Here is a 15,256-nt window from a genome sequence, read left to right on the forward strand (position 1 = left end):
GCTTTTTTTTGCCCTGAGCTCTGATGTACTGTGTAGGCATACGCATGCGCAGTACATCAGAACTGCCGCAGAATACCAGACAGCTGCGGAAGGGCAGCAAGGATGCATTATACAATGCCATTATTTAAGAAAAGTAAGTATTTTTTTCTTAAATAATGTCATTTATAATAAATAACACGCCTGGGTGTGGGTAATGCTGGATTTACCCACGGTTGGCTTTGTTTAGCCACTCGGGCTTCGCCCTCGTGACCAAACCATGCCAACCGTGGGTAAATCCAGCATTACCCACACCCAGGCCTGGGTTATTGCTATAGTAGGACCCTTATAAGCCTAGCTGTGCAACCTAAATGAGAGCCACAAATTTGATCTATATATGGGGCTAATTTACTGACTCCCTCTGTCCATCACACATAGGCAGCAGACCAGGGGTGAATTTCTAATTAGCTATCCATAGGGAGGACCTCTGCTTGAAATGGATGGGGAGCCAGTTTCACAGAATGGAAATTTTCTGAGAAATGTATCTCTCTCTAACATGTCTATTTATATTTTTAGACAAATTTAGGTATTTTAATGTAGTACTTCGGATGCTGTTTGTTTTGCAGTTATGTAAAAGGTTGATCAAAACAGGGTCCATGGATGCCATGTATACAGGTTAGAGATCAGCTCTCAGAAGTCTGTATGATACTGAGTAAAGAAACAGGGGTTTCAGGCAATCAGTATAGGTCATTGTGTTTATTCCTTGTATCTTTTTTGTAAAGAACCATTGTGGGCACTCCAGTTGCTGCACGTGTTTGGTCAGGTACATACTGAAGGGGACATTTTACTCTATGATGGCTGTGATGAGGGTGGAGTACAGTTGTATGATGACTTCTCTTGACCTGGATGCCATGGCCCTGATTCTAAATAAAGCAGTGTAGAAGGGTTTTCTTAGTACTGTCTACAGATTGGTCGAAGGCTCGGACACTGTCTGTATGACTTCCCAGATCCATGACTAATGAATCTACTTTTAGGGGTGTTTTATTCATCACATAGTTATCCATGGTGTCTGACTTTCCAAAAGGTCCTATAATGCATTTCTTGGCATTGAGTTTTAAGCCATGGCTTTGGTTCAAAGAATTTGTCGGTCTCAGACTTTCCTGGAGGGTGTTCTCATCTATGGTGATTCAATGACTTCTCCCACTTTGCAGTCATCTGTGAACTTTGTTAGCCAGAGGACTTTTGACATTGGCTTTGACATCTGATAAATAGATACCAAAGAGGAGTGGGCCTGGCAGAGAGCCCTGAGGCTTCCAGTGGTAATTGGCCTCTTCGTGGAGGTGGCCTTGCCAGTTGTAATCTACTTTGTCTCATCAGTGAACCAGCTAGATATCCAGTATGCTAAAAATGGGTTCATACGTAGTTACATACATTTGTTGACAATGCACAAGTGGACTGTTATATCAAATGTTTTAGCCAGATCTACTTCGGGGGTATGCACCATTTTCTCCCATTCATTTTCATACTGATCTTTTTAAAGAAGTCCACCAGATTCAGTAAACATGACCTTCCTTTGACAAAGCCAGTATGGATCTCATGTTTGTATATCTCCTATATCCTTGTTGACAATTTCCTTTGTAATTTTTTCCACGGCTTTGCAAATTAGAATGGTCAGACGAATGGGTCTGTAGTATCCAGGATCTGTCAAAGATCCTCCATTATGAAGGGTGTGAGCATCTCTTCTCTCTATTCACCTGGCATAAAGCCTGTTTTAAGACTTTAGTTAAATAATTACACTACATGTCCTGATAAGTCATAATTTAAACTGTTGAGGAGTAATCCTGGGATGTTATTGATTTTAGAGAGTGTAGCCAGTACACGCTTCGTAGTTATAGTTGGACGGGTTATGTTTGTGGGTATTTGGAGTGTTGGTGGTGAGAGATGCTAAAGTGTTAACTGAGTTTGTCTGTTAACAGGTTCTCTATATCACCAGGCTTATTGAATGTGGCACCATTAACCACCATTTTTGCATGTTGCTGTATGTTGCCCTTTAGGTTACTGACATAGCTATATAACTTTATGGTTATCTTTCACCTGGGAGCCTATCTTAACCTCGGAGTTTTATTTGCTTAACCTAATTAGTCCTCTTAATTGCCTATTTGGTTTGATGAAAGAGTTTTTATTTTTATGTAAATTATCGTTCCTGATTTTTGCCATTTTCTTTCCTTTTGTTGTATATCCTGTTTAATTTGGAAAGTTACCTGGATAGTTTATTTCTGGAGCTAGTCCTGTGCTTGCTTCTGGTACATTTAGCCACCTTTGTGCAGCCATTGACATGGTTGTACAGTATTCTGAGGCAATTCAGCATAGCCTGCTGTGGTCTTGGGGTTTGGTGGTGCCTTTAATTTTGACAAAGCATCACTTAGTAAAAGGTAGTTTGACTTGGAATAGTTCATAATTGTTACTAGTTTTAATGTGATTATTGAGTTGATTTTGATTTCGAAGGAGACAGCTTTATGGTCAGATCTTACTAGGGAGGGCAAGATATTGGGGTGGTGCAGCATTCTCCCATATTTGCGAGCACAGGATCCAGTATGTTGCTATCTCCCAATGGGCGTATTCACTATTTGGTCTATGGTGTTTGTAGAAGTCCAGGAATCTCTTTGCATATAGCTTTGATGCCATTTAGGATTCCTAGTCTGTATAGGGTGATTACATTCTTGCATAGTAGGGTGTCAGGTTGGATGGTAAGTGTCTCTAGTAGGTCCAAATATACATTCAGGTTCTTGGGACATGGTAGGTTACTTATAGCTGGCTAGGATATGGTATGGCATTTTGTCTATGCACGTAGAGGAAGTCCAGAAAGTCATGCTGTTTGACAACTCAAGAGTTTTACTTGTTAAAGACATATATTGAGGCAGTTCCACTTTTAACCCCTGTCTGTGCAGCTACTGGTCAAAGGTGTGGAAGGCATTGAAACCTTGTGCTGCTGGGGTACTCTCTTGCTTTGAACCATGTCTCATTAAAGTACAGTTGTGTAAAATCTTGACATAACAGTAGATGCCCTTCTCTTCACTGTTGCAGTATTCTTAACAGAAGGTTATCTCCTGCCACAGTAGCTCAACATCTGCCAGTGTACTAAAGCCTTTGGATTTTATATGTACCATATGTCATACATAGGCTCTCCACACAATTCTTAATCCATAAAGGTGATGTACAGATGCAATTTCCCACAACTGAATATCCCCGGGAGAGGAGGCATCCTCCTAAGGGCAAAGGAGCAAATGCACATCCTGAATAAAAAATATACATGGAAAAGAGAGTGGTAACCCCTTAGCCAGGAAAGCACCCAAAGAGAGGAACTAAAAGAATAAGAGGAAGGAGGGAGGGACTCATTACTGCACAGTGAAGAGAAGGACATCTACTGTTATGGTACAGTTTTACACAGCTGTACTGTGTCCTTCTATATCTTTGCTTCAGTATTCCTAGAGGGGAGAGTACAAAACCTTGGGAAGCTGACTGGGAGGAGAAAGGCGGAGAAGAGCCCTGAACAAAACCATGCAGGATGACCTTAGCAAAACCATCCCTGGCCCCGGAAACAGCAACTAACTTATAATGTTTATTAAAACTATAAACAGAAGACCAAGTAGCAGCCTCAAAGATGGAATTAGTGTTCTAACCCTGTAAGAAACCACCTGAAGAGGCAACCGCTGTGATAGACTGTATCTTTACAGAGGTAGAAAGCCATTTTTCATGAAAAGAATAACAAAAGGAAATTGTCTTAGGAATCCAAGAGGATTTGGATTGCATGGAGACAGCTAAACCCAATGTCCTGAGATGAAAAGAAACAAAAAGCTACTCAGAATTATGAAAGTCCTTAGTTTTCTCTAGATAATACCACAGCTGTCTGTGTAAATCCAAAGTGTGAAAAACCTTCTTACTAACAAACTGTGGGGAAAGAAAACAGGAAGGAAGCTGAATTGGCTGATTAAGAGGCATCTCATTTACCACGTTGTACATAAAAGGATTGGTCTGAAGATGCACCATGTATTTATGAAAGACTACAAAGGAGGATCAGCCATAAGGGCCTGGAACTCCGAGACCCTTCTGGCTGAAGTAAGGAACAATGACAAGACAGCCTTCCAAGTATAATGTTTCAGGAAACCTGAATCTATAGGCTGAAAGGGAGTCTGAGTCAGTTTTTCCAAAACAAAGTAAAGGTCTCACGAGGGAGAAATAGGCTTTTTTGGGGTTTTGATATGTAAGACACCGTTCAGGAATTGTTTAACCTCAAAACAAGCAACCAAAGGAGGATTCAATGGCAGACATGCAAAAATTGCTGTCAAAAGGGTCTTGACTGAAAAGTAGGCCAAGCCAGCCTGGAGCAACTTACACAGATAAGAGAGAACTAAAGGGACCCCCCCTAGAAAAGGATTCTGGTGATGAGAGAGGCACCAAACAGAAAGTGTCTTCCATTTGGAGAAATATTTTTTGGTATTGAGTTTTATGTTCTCCTGTAAAATCTGAAGCACATCCTCAGAAAAGGGTGCCTAAAGAGGATCAAAGCCTTCTAGCACACAGAGTCATTTGAAGAGTAGCAAATGATGATAGATAAGAGATCTCTTGTCCTGTGGAGTAGGTCCTCCTGGTGATGTAACTTGTGTTGATTGCCGTTAGCCAGATAGAACAAGTGGGGGAACCAGTGCTGTGTGAGGCAAAAGAGAGTCTCTAACAAGATTTGTGTGGAGTCTTGCAGGATCTTTGACAGTAGAGAAAGGTGAGGTAAAGCATACAGAAACAACTCCTTGTATGGAAAGGATAGGATGACCACCTTCTATGTCAGGGGACTTTATGCTCCTCAACTGACAACAGTAAGTTTTCTGGTGATAGTGGAGGCAAAAACAGTATTTTGAGGAAAACCTCCACAGAGTCACCTAATAGCAACAGATAAATCATAGGCCTGAAGAGGTAATCTGTACAGAAGATAACGACCTTGTGCCCCCCTCTTTGTTTAGATACGGCATCACGGTGGTGTTGTCTGTGAAAACTTTAAGAGGGCCAAGAAGAAACATGGTGTGAAACGTGTTGATGCAGTCTGACTTCTGGTGAGGCGACTAGAGACCTGGACATTTTTTAAGGCTGTAAGAAGCTCCCCATCCCAGGTTTGAGGCATTTGTGAGCAACACTTGAGAAAGAACCAGAACTTGAAAGGGCAGAGCTAGATTGAGAGCAGGCTTCTGAATCCACTACTGGAGTTCAAGCTTGGGACAAGGAAGGAGAGGTGCACAGAGTTCCAGAGAATGGCAGTGTTGAAGCCAAATCGACTTCAGGTACCATTGAAACTTCTTATATGAGGTGTGGCAAGAGGAAACATGGGGATGGTGGAAGCCACAAATCCCACAGCTTGAAGAAATTCTCAGATTGAGATAGAGGATGGGAAAGAAGAGACTAGAAGAATACTGTCAAGGGCAAGACCTTTGCATCTTGAAGGGAAGCCAGCATTGGAATGGCCTGTATCTTGCAGTCAAGAAATGTGACCTTAAGAGGGTGTGATGACAGATTTTTTTGAGGTTAATATTGAACCTCAAGCTCTGTATGAGAAGAGTGATGAAATGGATGTCCTGTAAGAAGTTGATGGGAGAAGGAGCCAGAATCAACAGGTCATCCAGATAGGGAAAAATGTGAATGCTTTTAAGCCTACAAAAAGCAATCTCAGAAGTGAGGCATTTGGTGAATAACCTTTGGGCATTTGGAAGGTCAGAGGGTAAATAGAACAGAAAATGAGTAAAACAAAAACAGGGAAATGTAAATATTTACTGACTAGAGGATGAATGGGAATATGGAGATAGGTATCCTTCAAATCCAGACAGTATAGTTTCCAACCCTTGTTTCGATTTGATAAGAGAAACCAGTACTTTCTCCTTCAGCAGTATTTGCAGAATCCATCTAGAACCGTTCAACATTATCAACCAGGCTTGCCCCTCAAACTCTATAGCAGGCACCTCCAAAGCATCAAACGATGTGTGAAAAGACGGATCTATGCCAGCCTGTGGTGGGGTCCTGGCAGAGGAGTCTGACGTAGATGCCGATCAACTCACAGAGCTATTATCTGCTTCTGTAGGTACATCTGTTGGAAGCTAGACAGCTAAAGAATCCGTTCAACACTTCTTGGTTGTCTTTTTACGTAACAGGAGTATCTTGGGTATAAAGAATTATGTCATAGTACCCTGGGCTACATGTTTAAGCCTTTGGATCTCAAGATAGAGTACCAGTGAAGACAAACGGCTTCAGAATGCCTTTAGAGATACTGCAAATGGTATGGTCATGGGAAGCAGCCCAACAAAAAAAGACAATATTTGTGACAATCCTTATGGGGAATATGCGTTCCACACTGACATTTTCCATTATTGAACAATATAAGTTTTAGTTAACAAAATAAAATAAAAAAAAACAAGAAAAGTAACACGAAAAAAATTAAAGCGGGGCACATATCTGGTGTTGCTAAATATTCATTGCAGCAACAAGGCATTCAGACCAACTGGCAAAAGTTGCATTCAAATTGGTGGCAAAGATGTTCTGGATAGTTGCATCTCTATATTCCTTTTATGCCCTACCTTCTCTGCAGATAGCATAAATGTGACATACAGCACATACAAGATACTTTTTATGCTTTTTTCATTGTGGCTGAGCATTGGGCTGCTCTCTGTACGACATCCATTTATGTAATATGCTGCACAGCGATAAAGTACATCTACTGCTTTGCTAAGATTGTACACAACTGTTATTTTTTCTGCTTTTTCATAACAGGGGCATCTACCCTAGTAGACCTCTGAAGTTTTGATTCTTGCCTGGAATCAGTAAGATTGCCAGGGAGACACTTTCAAGATGGATGCACATTCAGTAATAACTTAATTTTAGCTCTCACAGTGTGAAAAGAGAAACTCAGCAGAAAAGGCCAGTGTACTTTTGTGTTTCTGGGTTAAATTTACTAGCTGTTTATTAAATGCATTGCCTGGATGCCACGAAAAAAAAATTACAGAGGACCAGAAGTATAATCAGCTACAAAAGGTGAGGAAAAATCACTGACTGGGAAAAGTACTGCAGCTGTTGAGCAAAAAGCAGTGCAAGTTCCAGACATGACATCCAGTAACCAAGAGGAAAATATACCACATCTGCAGACAGACCCGGTTAGAATAAATGAATTTTTTTTGAGTGTATGATGTCATTCTGTAAACAGTACTCAAAGGACAGAACTCTTGCAGCAGTTTGTCTTGTTTTGATTTCTCTGACAAGCAAAGGTATTTGACAGATATCTCACTCACTTAGATCACCACCTGCCCTTGTGGAAGTCAGCATCTCAGGACGCCATAATGCATTGCTGAATTTATTAGGTTAAATAGGAAGCAATTATTTAGACAGTCATGAAATACAGTGATATTAGGTAAATATTGTTTTTCTGTAGCTATGTGAGTCTGTCCAACTGTATTCTCACATCTCCTGTGATTGAAACTCTGGTGTTCATTGTAATTAGATATTCAGTATTTCCATGTTTTCTCTGTTAGTACTTATTATTATATACATCTATACATTTCATTGTGGCTGGTCTTATACAGAATACTTTTAACATGTTGGCATTTCTTCTGATTATTTCACTGACACTGTGGCCACCCTGAAAAGCTTTCGTGCTTGGGTCACACTCCACCATTTATATTAGAATTCATTTTACTCAGTATAATTCAGTACCCTTGAAAGACACTTAGGCAGTATAATTACCTTACAATCTGGAAAGAGGGGGTACAGCTAGTAATCCTGTGCCAACTTTTCTGCAAAGTACTTGTGTGTGAAAATCAAATAACCAGCTGATGGGTGCATCGGCTATTTAGAACTGGTAAACACTGCTCCAAAGTGGACGCTGTGTAGTCTTGCTTGGAGTCTGGAGAGAAGCAAGAGTCCAGGCCATCTTGAGTGTGTTTCCTGTGTGCTGTTAATGGGAAAGTGCTTGGTGCAAAGCGCTGCATTTTAAAATACTGAGTAAAATTCAGTAAATACATTACTGTTTTTAGTGGCCGCCTGTCACTTGTCGCATTGGTGAGGACTAAGGCTCAATCATTACTCACCTGGAGTTGAGAGGCTGTCACATATTGGTGGCAGAGCAGTAGGATATTAACTGAACTTCAGTAGCCTGTGGGCAGTTGTTACTGAAGGTGTGTATACTCCCCACAGCCACAAGTTAAACATGCAGAGTTTGATTTTATCAACAATTTAATTTTTTTTTTTTTTACTTTAGCTTAGTCAGGGAAAGCAGGCAAAGATGTCAGCAGAGGATTATGGTAAGCTGTCAAGGAACCAGTTGTCCATGTTGTGTGAAGCTAAAAGATTGGTGCGTGCCAACCAGACCACAGAAGGAATGATTTCAGCTTTACTTGCTGCTGCTGCTCAGACCAGCAACCAGGAGGATAACCAGTTTGGTGAAGGGGATGTGCAACCCTTGGCAATAGGACAGTTTACCTTTTCTCTCAGAGGCTTAGTAAACCCATCTGGGGTTAAACAGACATTAACTGCAGGCCAAAGGTATGGAGTTGCAATCAGCAAAAAGACTGTGGTATTTGAAGGCTGAAGAAAATGAGAAACAGTGACATCACGAAAAGGGGATGTTGACTCTTTGTCAGGGTCATGGAGGTAATGGGGAAGGGAATAACTAAGAAGCAACAGAAGTTCAGTAAACTTTTCCCCCAATATATGAAAGATGATGATTTTGATAGTTTTATTCATATATTTGAAATATCATGCAAACAGTTTAATGCTGACCAAGGGCTATGGTATGGGTCCTGCCCCCCCCCCCTTACACAATGGTAAGGCTCTAACTGCTGCTCCTACACTGTCAGATATTGTTTGTTTAAATTATAATAAAGTTAATGTTTATTGGAATGTTTTCAGTTAAAACCTGAAGATTACAGCAAAAAGGTTTTGTGAGCATAGACGCAAGGTAGATGAAAATGTATGCGATTATATTGCTGAGTTAAGGAGTTATTTTCATAGGTGGGTAAGTGACTTGTCATGTCACCACTTTTGAAAGATTGGTAGACCCATTTGGGAGGGAACAAGCCCTTAGTACCTTCCCTGAGGATATGAGACCAGGAGTGTAACTCTGTATATGAGCTGGGGAGAAAAGGGGTTCTCCGCTTAGCAAGCAGGGCACCAATGTATTAAAATGGGATACTTAGTGCTTCATGTACATAAGGGAACCCATGAGGGCACCGTAAACCAACCCAATACAGTCCACCAGCAGTAGGGTAAGCAGTAGCTCAAGTCCAAGTTCGAATCAAGGTTTAGATATTTTACATGTAAACAGAGGGGCCATGTAGCATGCACATGTACACTGGAGCAAGGTGTGAAACAAAAGGCGAGGGAGCCAGCAAGTGGCAATAACAACATTTCTTGTGGTAAGTTGTCTGGAGACAACAGGGATACCAAACTATCACTGTATTTTGTATCCTATCTTAGCGGATTGAAGACATTGGTTCATAGGTAGGTACTAGGCTATCTGCCTGAAGGCATTTGTAAGCCTAGCCAGAATGTGTTGTCTTTCGCCGCCCCCTTAAATTAGTTCCCTGTGCCTCTGTCCAGCAGAGCCATTGTAGTGATCCCCGAGGTAAACTTTCTGTTTCCCATCCACTTGTCAAGATTTGTTTTGAAGAGTGTTAGCGAGGAGCTCTGCCTAATGTAGATTGGGATCTTGTTCCAAAACATGGGAAGTCTCTGGGACAGGAATCTATCCCTCCAGCATGTCCTATTTATTTCTGTGGTGAGGTATAGATCCCTAGAGCATGTGGCTTGCGGGGATAAGGTTTTCTTTAGGTGGAGCATGTCCATCAATTCTGGGTTGGACATGGCCTGGTATGTCAGTCAGAAATCACCTCTGAGTAGGCGTTATGCAACCGAGTACAGCTGTAATTTCTTCAGTCAAGCTACATAAGGCATCTGTTTGAGGCCAGTGATCCTCTTGGTGAGGTACTTCTGTGGTCTTTCCAGCTGTTGCAGGTGTCTTGTAAGGTACATCCCAAATGGGGTGTTGTACTGTATGATGGGTCTGATGAGTGATGAGTAGAGGGGCACAATGACCTCTTTTGATCTGAATGCTAGCCCTTTTGTGATTAGGTGGGCCATGTATAAGGTTTTTCTAACCGCTTTGGCAATGTGATTATCAAAGGAGAGATTACTATCTATTTTGGTCCCACATACCTTATTAAGTCTTCCTTATTTAGGGGACTACCACCTATGTTGTTGTTTTTGGTACTTTGTTTTTTCCAAAGGGGATGACGATGCACTTTTTGGCATTTAGCTTGAGGCCATGATTTTGACACTAGGTATCCGTCTCAGTGAGAACCTTTTGGTGGATGTCTGTGTCAGCCGGATAGTCAGTTATACCCCCTAATTTGCAGTCGTCTGCGAACTTGGTCAGCCATAGTCCTCCTGTGCTTGCCTGTACCTCTGAGAAGTATATGCCGAACAGGAGGGGTCCTAGGACTCAGCCCTGGGGAACTCCACTTGTAGCCAATTTAGAGTCTGACCTACCTCTCACAACTCTTACCATGTGTGTTTTATCCATGAGCCAGTTGGCAACCCGTCTTGTGAAGTAGGGGTTTATGTTCAGGATGGTGATCTTGTCTATAATACCAGAATGGGGAATGGTATCGAAGGCCTTTGAGAGGTCTAGGTAGGCTGTGTGTACCTCTTTTCCCTGATCAGTAGCCTTGGTAACTGTCTCAAAGAAGTCCACCAGGTTTAGGAGGCATGATCTGCCCTTAACAAAGCCGAACTGGGTAGGGTTCAGTGTTTGGAGGTTCCCAGTGCCTCTGTTTATGAGTTCCATGATGATGCGCTCCATAGACTTGCAGAACAAGCTAGTCAGGCTTATAGGCCGATAGTTCCCGGGGTCTGTTCTGGCTCTACCATTGTGAAGTGGAATAATCGCTGCTGTGCGCCACTCTATGGGTATGTAGCCTGTGGAGAGGCTCAGTTTGAACAGTGTGTTTAGGTGAGGGGTTAGTTCATATTTGAGCTTGTGTAGGACGCAACTTGGGACACCGTCCGGTCCCATTGATGCTGTGTTTTTGGCTTTGGAGAGGGCTGTTTTAACCTGAGTGTCTGTTATTTTAGGGACTCTACATTCTACTGGTATAGTTGTGGGCCCTCTTGTGGGTGAGAGGGGGGTGAAGTTTGCGTTGAACTTGTCTGTCAGGATTTTGGCGGTATCGGTCGGTTCACTGTATTTTGTGCCATTCTGCACTAACTCCGAGCAGATCTGAACATTGCCACTTAGATTCTTGACATACTTAAAGAATGCCTCGTGGTTATCCTTGGAGTCCTTGGCAATTTTTCTTTCAAAGCTCGTCTTGGATGATTTTATGAGGGATCGTAGTTTCCTGCTGATACTGATCATGGATGTCTTCCCTTCTTAGGATTTTACTCTTTTCAGTACTAGTTTCCTCCTTCTATTGTGTAGCTTGCTTATGGCAGGAGTCCACCAGACTGGTTTCCTTTCCTTGGAGGAGTGAGTTTTGGTTTTGCTTGGGATGGCATGATCCATGCATTCTTGTAGGTGCCCATAGAATGCATTAGTAAAGGATTTTGCAGCTTGGACAGTGTTATCCTTCAGCATGGGGTCTTTGAAACTTTCCACCTCGGTCTTAAGTAACGTGAAGTTTGCTTTGAAAAGATTGTCCGGGGGTGGGGGTGGAATGTGGATATCCAAAGTGATTTGTTTATGGTCAGCTCTAACCAGCGAGGGGTTGACCTCCAGTGTGGAACACCGGTCTCCCATGTTGGTGATGACCAGGTCCAATATGTTTTCACCTCTGGTGGGAGTGTTGACCAGTTGAACCAGGGCGTTTGAGTTTATAAATTCTAGGAAGTGTTGGGCAAGGGAGTTAGTACTTGAGTAGTTCTCCCAGTTAATGTTTGGGTAATTGAAATCACCCAATATTAGGGTGTTTGGTAGGACCTTTATGTTTCCCAGTGTTTCCAGAAATGCGGAATGGGGGTCCTGGGACATGGTGTGTGATCTGTATCAAGCTACAATTTGAATTGCAGTTTTGCCCATTGTTAGTTGCACATGGATGATCTCTGAAGCATCGTGCTGTGCCACTAACCTGGAGGTGTGGGTATCCTTGATGAATATGGATATGCCCCCATCTTTTGTATTTCGGTTTGGGTTCTGTGGACGAAATGTATGGTATGAGTTGTAGCCTGGTAGTGCTGGGGTGCTCTCTGGAGCCTTAAACCAGGTTTCTGTTACTGCACATATATCGATTTTCTCCATACTGATGAGTGCCTCGAGTGCATGGATTTTGAGGTTCAGACTGCTGGCATTGAGTAGCATTACCCTCAGTTTTTTGTTACTTGTGCTATTTACGGCGGTGGGTTTGTCTTTTGAGCCTTCCCTAAAAAATGCACTATGGGGGTTGCAAGAGCCTTGGCCAGTATTCGAAAGCCTGTGGGTGACAGGTGCAAGCTCTCTCTAGTGAAGCAGCGTGGCTTGTCGAGCACGTCATCCCAGGTGGACAGACACTGGATCCCCTATGAATGACATCAGAAACTTAGCCAGTTGTTGAAATTGAGAATCTTTTCTTTATACCGTGGAATCATTCTTGGTGAGGGCAGGATGCTACTCAGGGTCAGGGTCATATCTACCTGGGCTACGTGATCAGAGAGCTCTTCCATGTCTCTTTTCATGTATTACTGACTCAGGTCATTCACACCAACATGAACAATGACAGAGTCATATGAGTACTTGTTCTGTAGTCACCTGAGTGCTTGTGTTATGTGATGGATCCTGGCCACTGCCAAGAGTGCTACAGCCTCTGACATAACCATTCTCAATTCTGCAGTGATTACAGAGGAGTAGTACTTACTTGAGCAATGGAAGCACACAATTCCAAGTACCTTTGGCCAGGGTTCACCTTGACTGGGAGGGTGGAAAACGAAACAAACGGGTAGGTGTGTTTGAGGATACTTATCCAGAACCCATCAGTGAGAATAAAGGCAAGATAAACAACTCACATGGAATGTTATGTTAAGTACATAACTTCTTTTTAACAACTATTGACAATTGTTAACAGTTCCACGTTTGTTTTATTTCAGAAAATGTGTATTACTGTATATTGCCTTAATGTGACAATGCTTCAGGTTGGTAGTACTTATATATTAACAGTGACCCTGATTATTTCTCAGTGTGTCCATGAATCTGTTGATAATTATCCCTGATTATGTTACAGCTAGATTGCCATTGTGTTTTTTTCTGTGACATGTCATTCTGAGGACCTACAAGCGATACACATCTCCTCATTTATGTACGATCCTTGGTAACTGTCCTGTCACCACAGCATGTCCCTGATGTTTATATCACAAGTCACCTGCATTGCAATGCAAGGTTCTGTAACTTTCAATTCATATACTATTGTGCCTGTTTCCATTGCACCACATTTGCTCAGGAAGTGTGAATGGCAGTAAGTGTTGTGAGATACATTTTGCATACTTTTAAACTACTCAATTGTCCTGGAGAAGTATGTACACTTAAATAAGTCCACTGAGGAAACTCTGTACATTTAACCTGCCCTCTTCATTATTATTCATTCGTATATTTCCTTTGTGTGCACATTGACATCAACACACCTTCCCTACGTGGTGTGTCTTTCATTGTAGCTGTCCTTGCTATTCCCCTCACCCTTTCATTACTGTGTGTACATGTATGATGTTTCAGTGTACATTCCACGCAGTACACTTTTCCGTCCTGTTTATGTTTCAACTGCATTCCCCTCTTCCAAGGTGATCTGTTCAGTTGTATGTGCAAACTCAAGTAGCAAGTATGCCCATTGGCCGAGCTGTGTGTTTACTGTGTGAGTGCTTGTGATACTGTACACTGTTTCATGGCTGCCAGCACTGTTGATGGCCATGGAAATGTGCTTGTGTTCATGTGCACATGACAAGTAACATGCATCAGCAAGCAGCACTGCTGTGTACCTTCCTGACATTTAAACTCTGTGTAGGTTTTGCACAAATGAGACATGCAGTTTATTGAATACCAGGTCATGTCCTCACAAAACCTTTTTGACATTTTAATTTTGTGCCAACAATATTTTGAGTATACATTTCTATCACATTATGTTACATTAATTACCATGTCCACTTCATAAGTAATGCTAGTTGAATTAACACTTTTGTTCTGTGTAAATGTAATGCCACATGTTCTACAATTAAACCTGATTTGGATATGTACTTTCTGCTGGATATTGCTTCCTGTCTACATTTCAAGACGATACTGTGGCTGTGTATGGTTCATTTCTTAGTACACTAACTCAGTTGCCAGTTTCACAAATGCTTGACAGTGTATCTCATGTGCCACTTTTCACAATGGTTTAACCCTTGTACTGGTCTGTGCATGTAGGGTTAATTTTCAACAAACATCCCAATTATGCCCTCACAACTTTCAGGGTCTACCTTCAGGCTAGCTTTCAACATCCGTCATGCCTTTCAGAAACTGATTAGCAGAAATAAAGGATGCCATTTGCACTGCTGCTGATGTTTTGTTTTAAACTCTGTTATTATGTTGTTTGTTCTAAGTCCATCATGTTAGAAGAACAGCAGTGCAAATCATAATTTGTAACCATGGTAAAACATCTCCAGTAATCATTAAGTCAAGTTTTAATGCAGTCCTGATTTCCTGTATGGCATACTGCAATGGGTTGGACTCTAATGGTATTCTAGAGGCAACTGAGTAGCCTTCTGTGTAACGTCCCTCTTCTGAGACAGTGATCAAGGAGCCTGAATCCTCACCACTGACACTGGAGGGGAAAGCTCACTGTAAGAAAAGTAGATGCACACAGTATTTTGAAATGCAACCCTTCTGAACCACACAGAGTTTCACTTAAGAGCACACAGGGTATTCATACTCATTCCTGGGGATTGACTTTCTTTCAGGACCGAAATAGTACTCTACAGTGCCCACTACACACTTAACTCCTCAGCTGTGTGTTCAAACCAAGTCCGCCACCACCCTCTCTGTGAAGTCATTGCTCTGTGTCCCTTTTCAAGGTATCTGTCACTGAGATTTAGATTGTCATACACACAAACCTGGGAAAGGCTGGCACAGGTTACCTACTCTGCCACCTACTGACAGACTATAAGGTATATATACTGCCACTAGAACACCCACATCCATCTACTTTAAGGCTATTAAGAGGGTACCCAGGTACACTTAGTAAAAGTAATACCTGTACAA

General features: G+C 42.0%; 1 protein-coding gene across 1 annotated transcript in view; it reads left to right on the forward strand.

Moving 5' to 3' along the window:
• Positions 1-5,075, forward strand: part of LOC122814373 (nephrocan-like) — a 101,589-nt gene extending 96,514 nt beyond the window's left edge. The window contains 1 exon segment of the mRNA XM_044086960.1: positions 4,992-5,075. Within this exon segment, the coding sequence (XP_043942895.1) occupies positions 4,992-5,075 (84 nt within the window).
• The last annotated feature ends 10,181 nt before the right edge of the window (positions 5,076-15,256 follow it).

Source organism: Protopterus annectens, chromosome 1.part1 (genome assembly GCF_019279795.1).
Source record: "Protopterus annectens isolate FY-2018-M chromosome 1.part1, PAN1.0, whole genome shotgun sequence".
Classification (NCBI taxonomy): Eukaryota; Metazoa; Chordata; order Ceratodontiformes; family Protopteridae; genus Protopterus; species Protopterus annectens.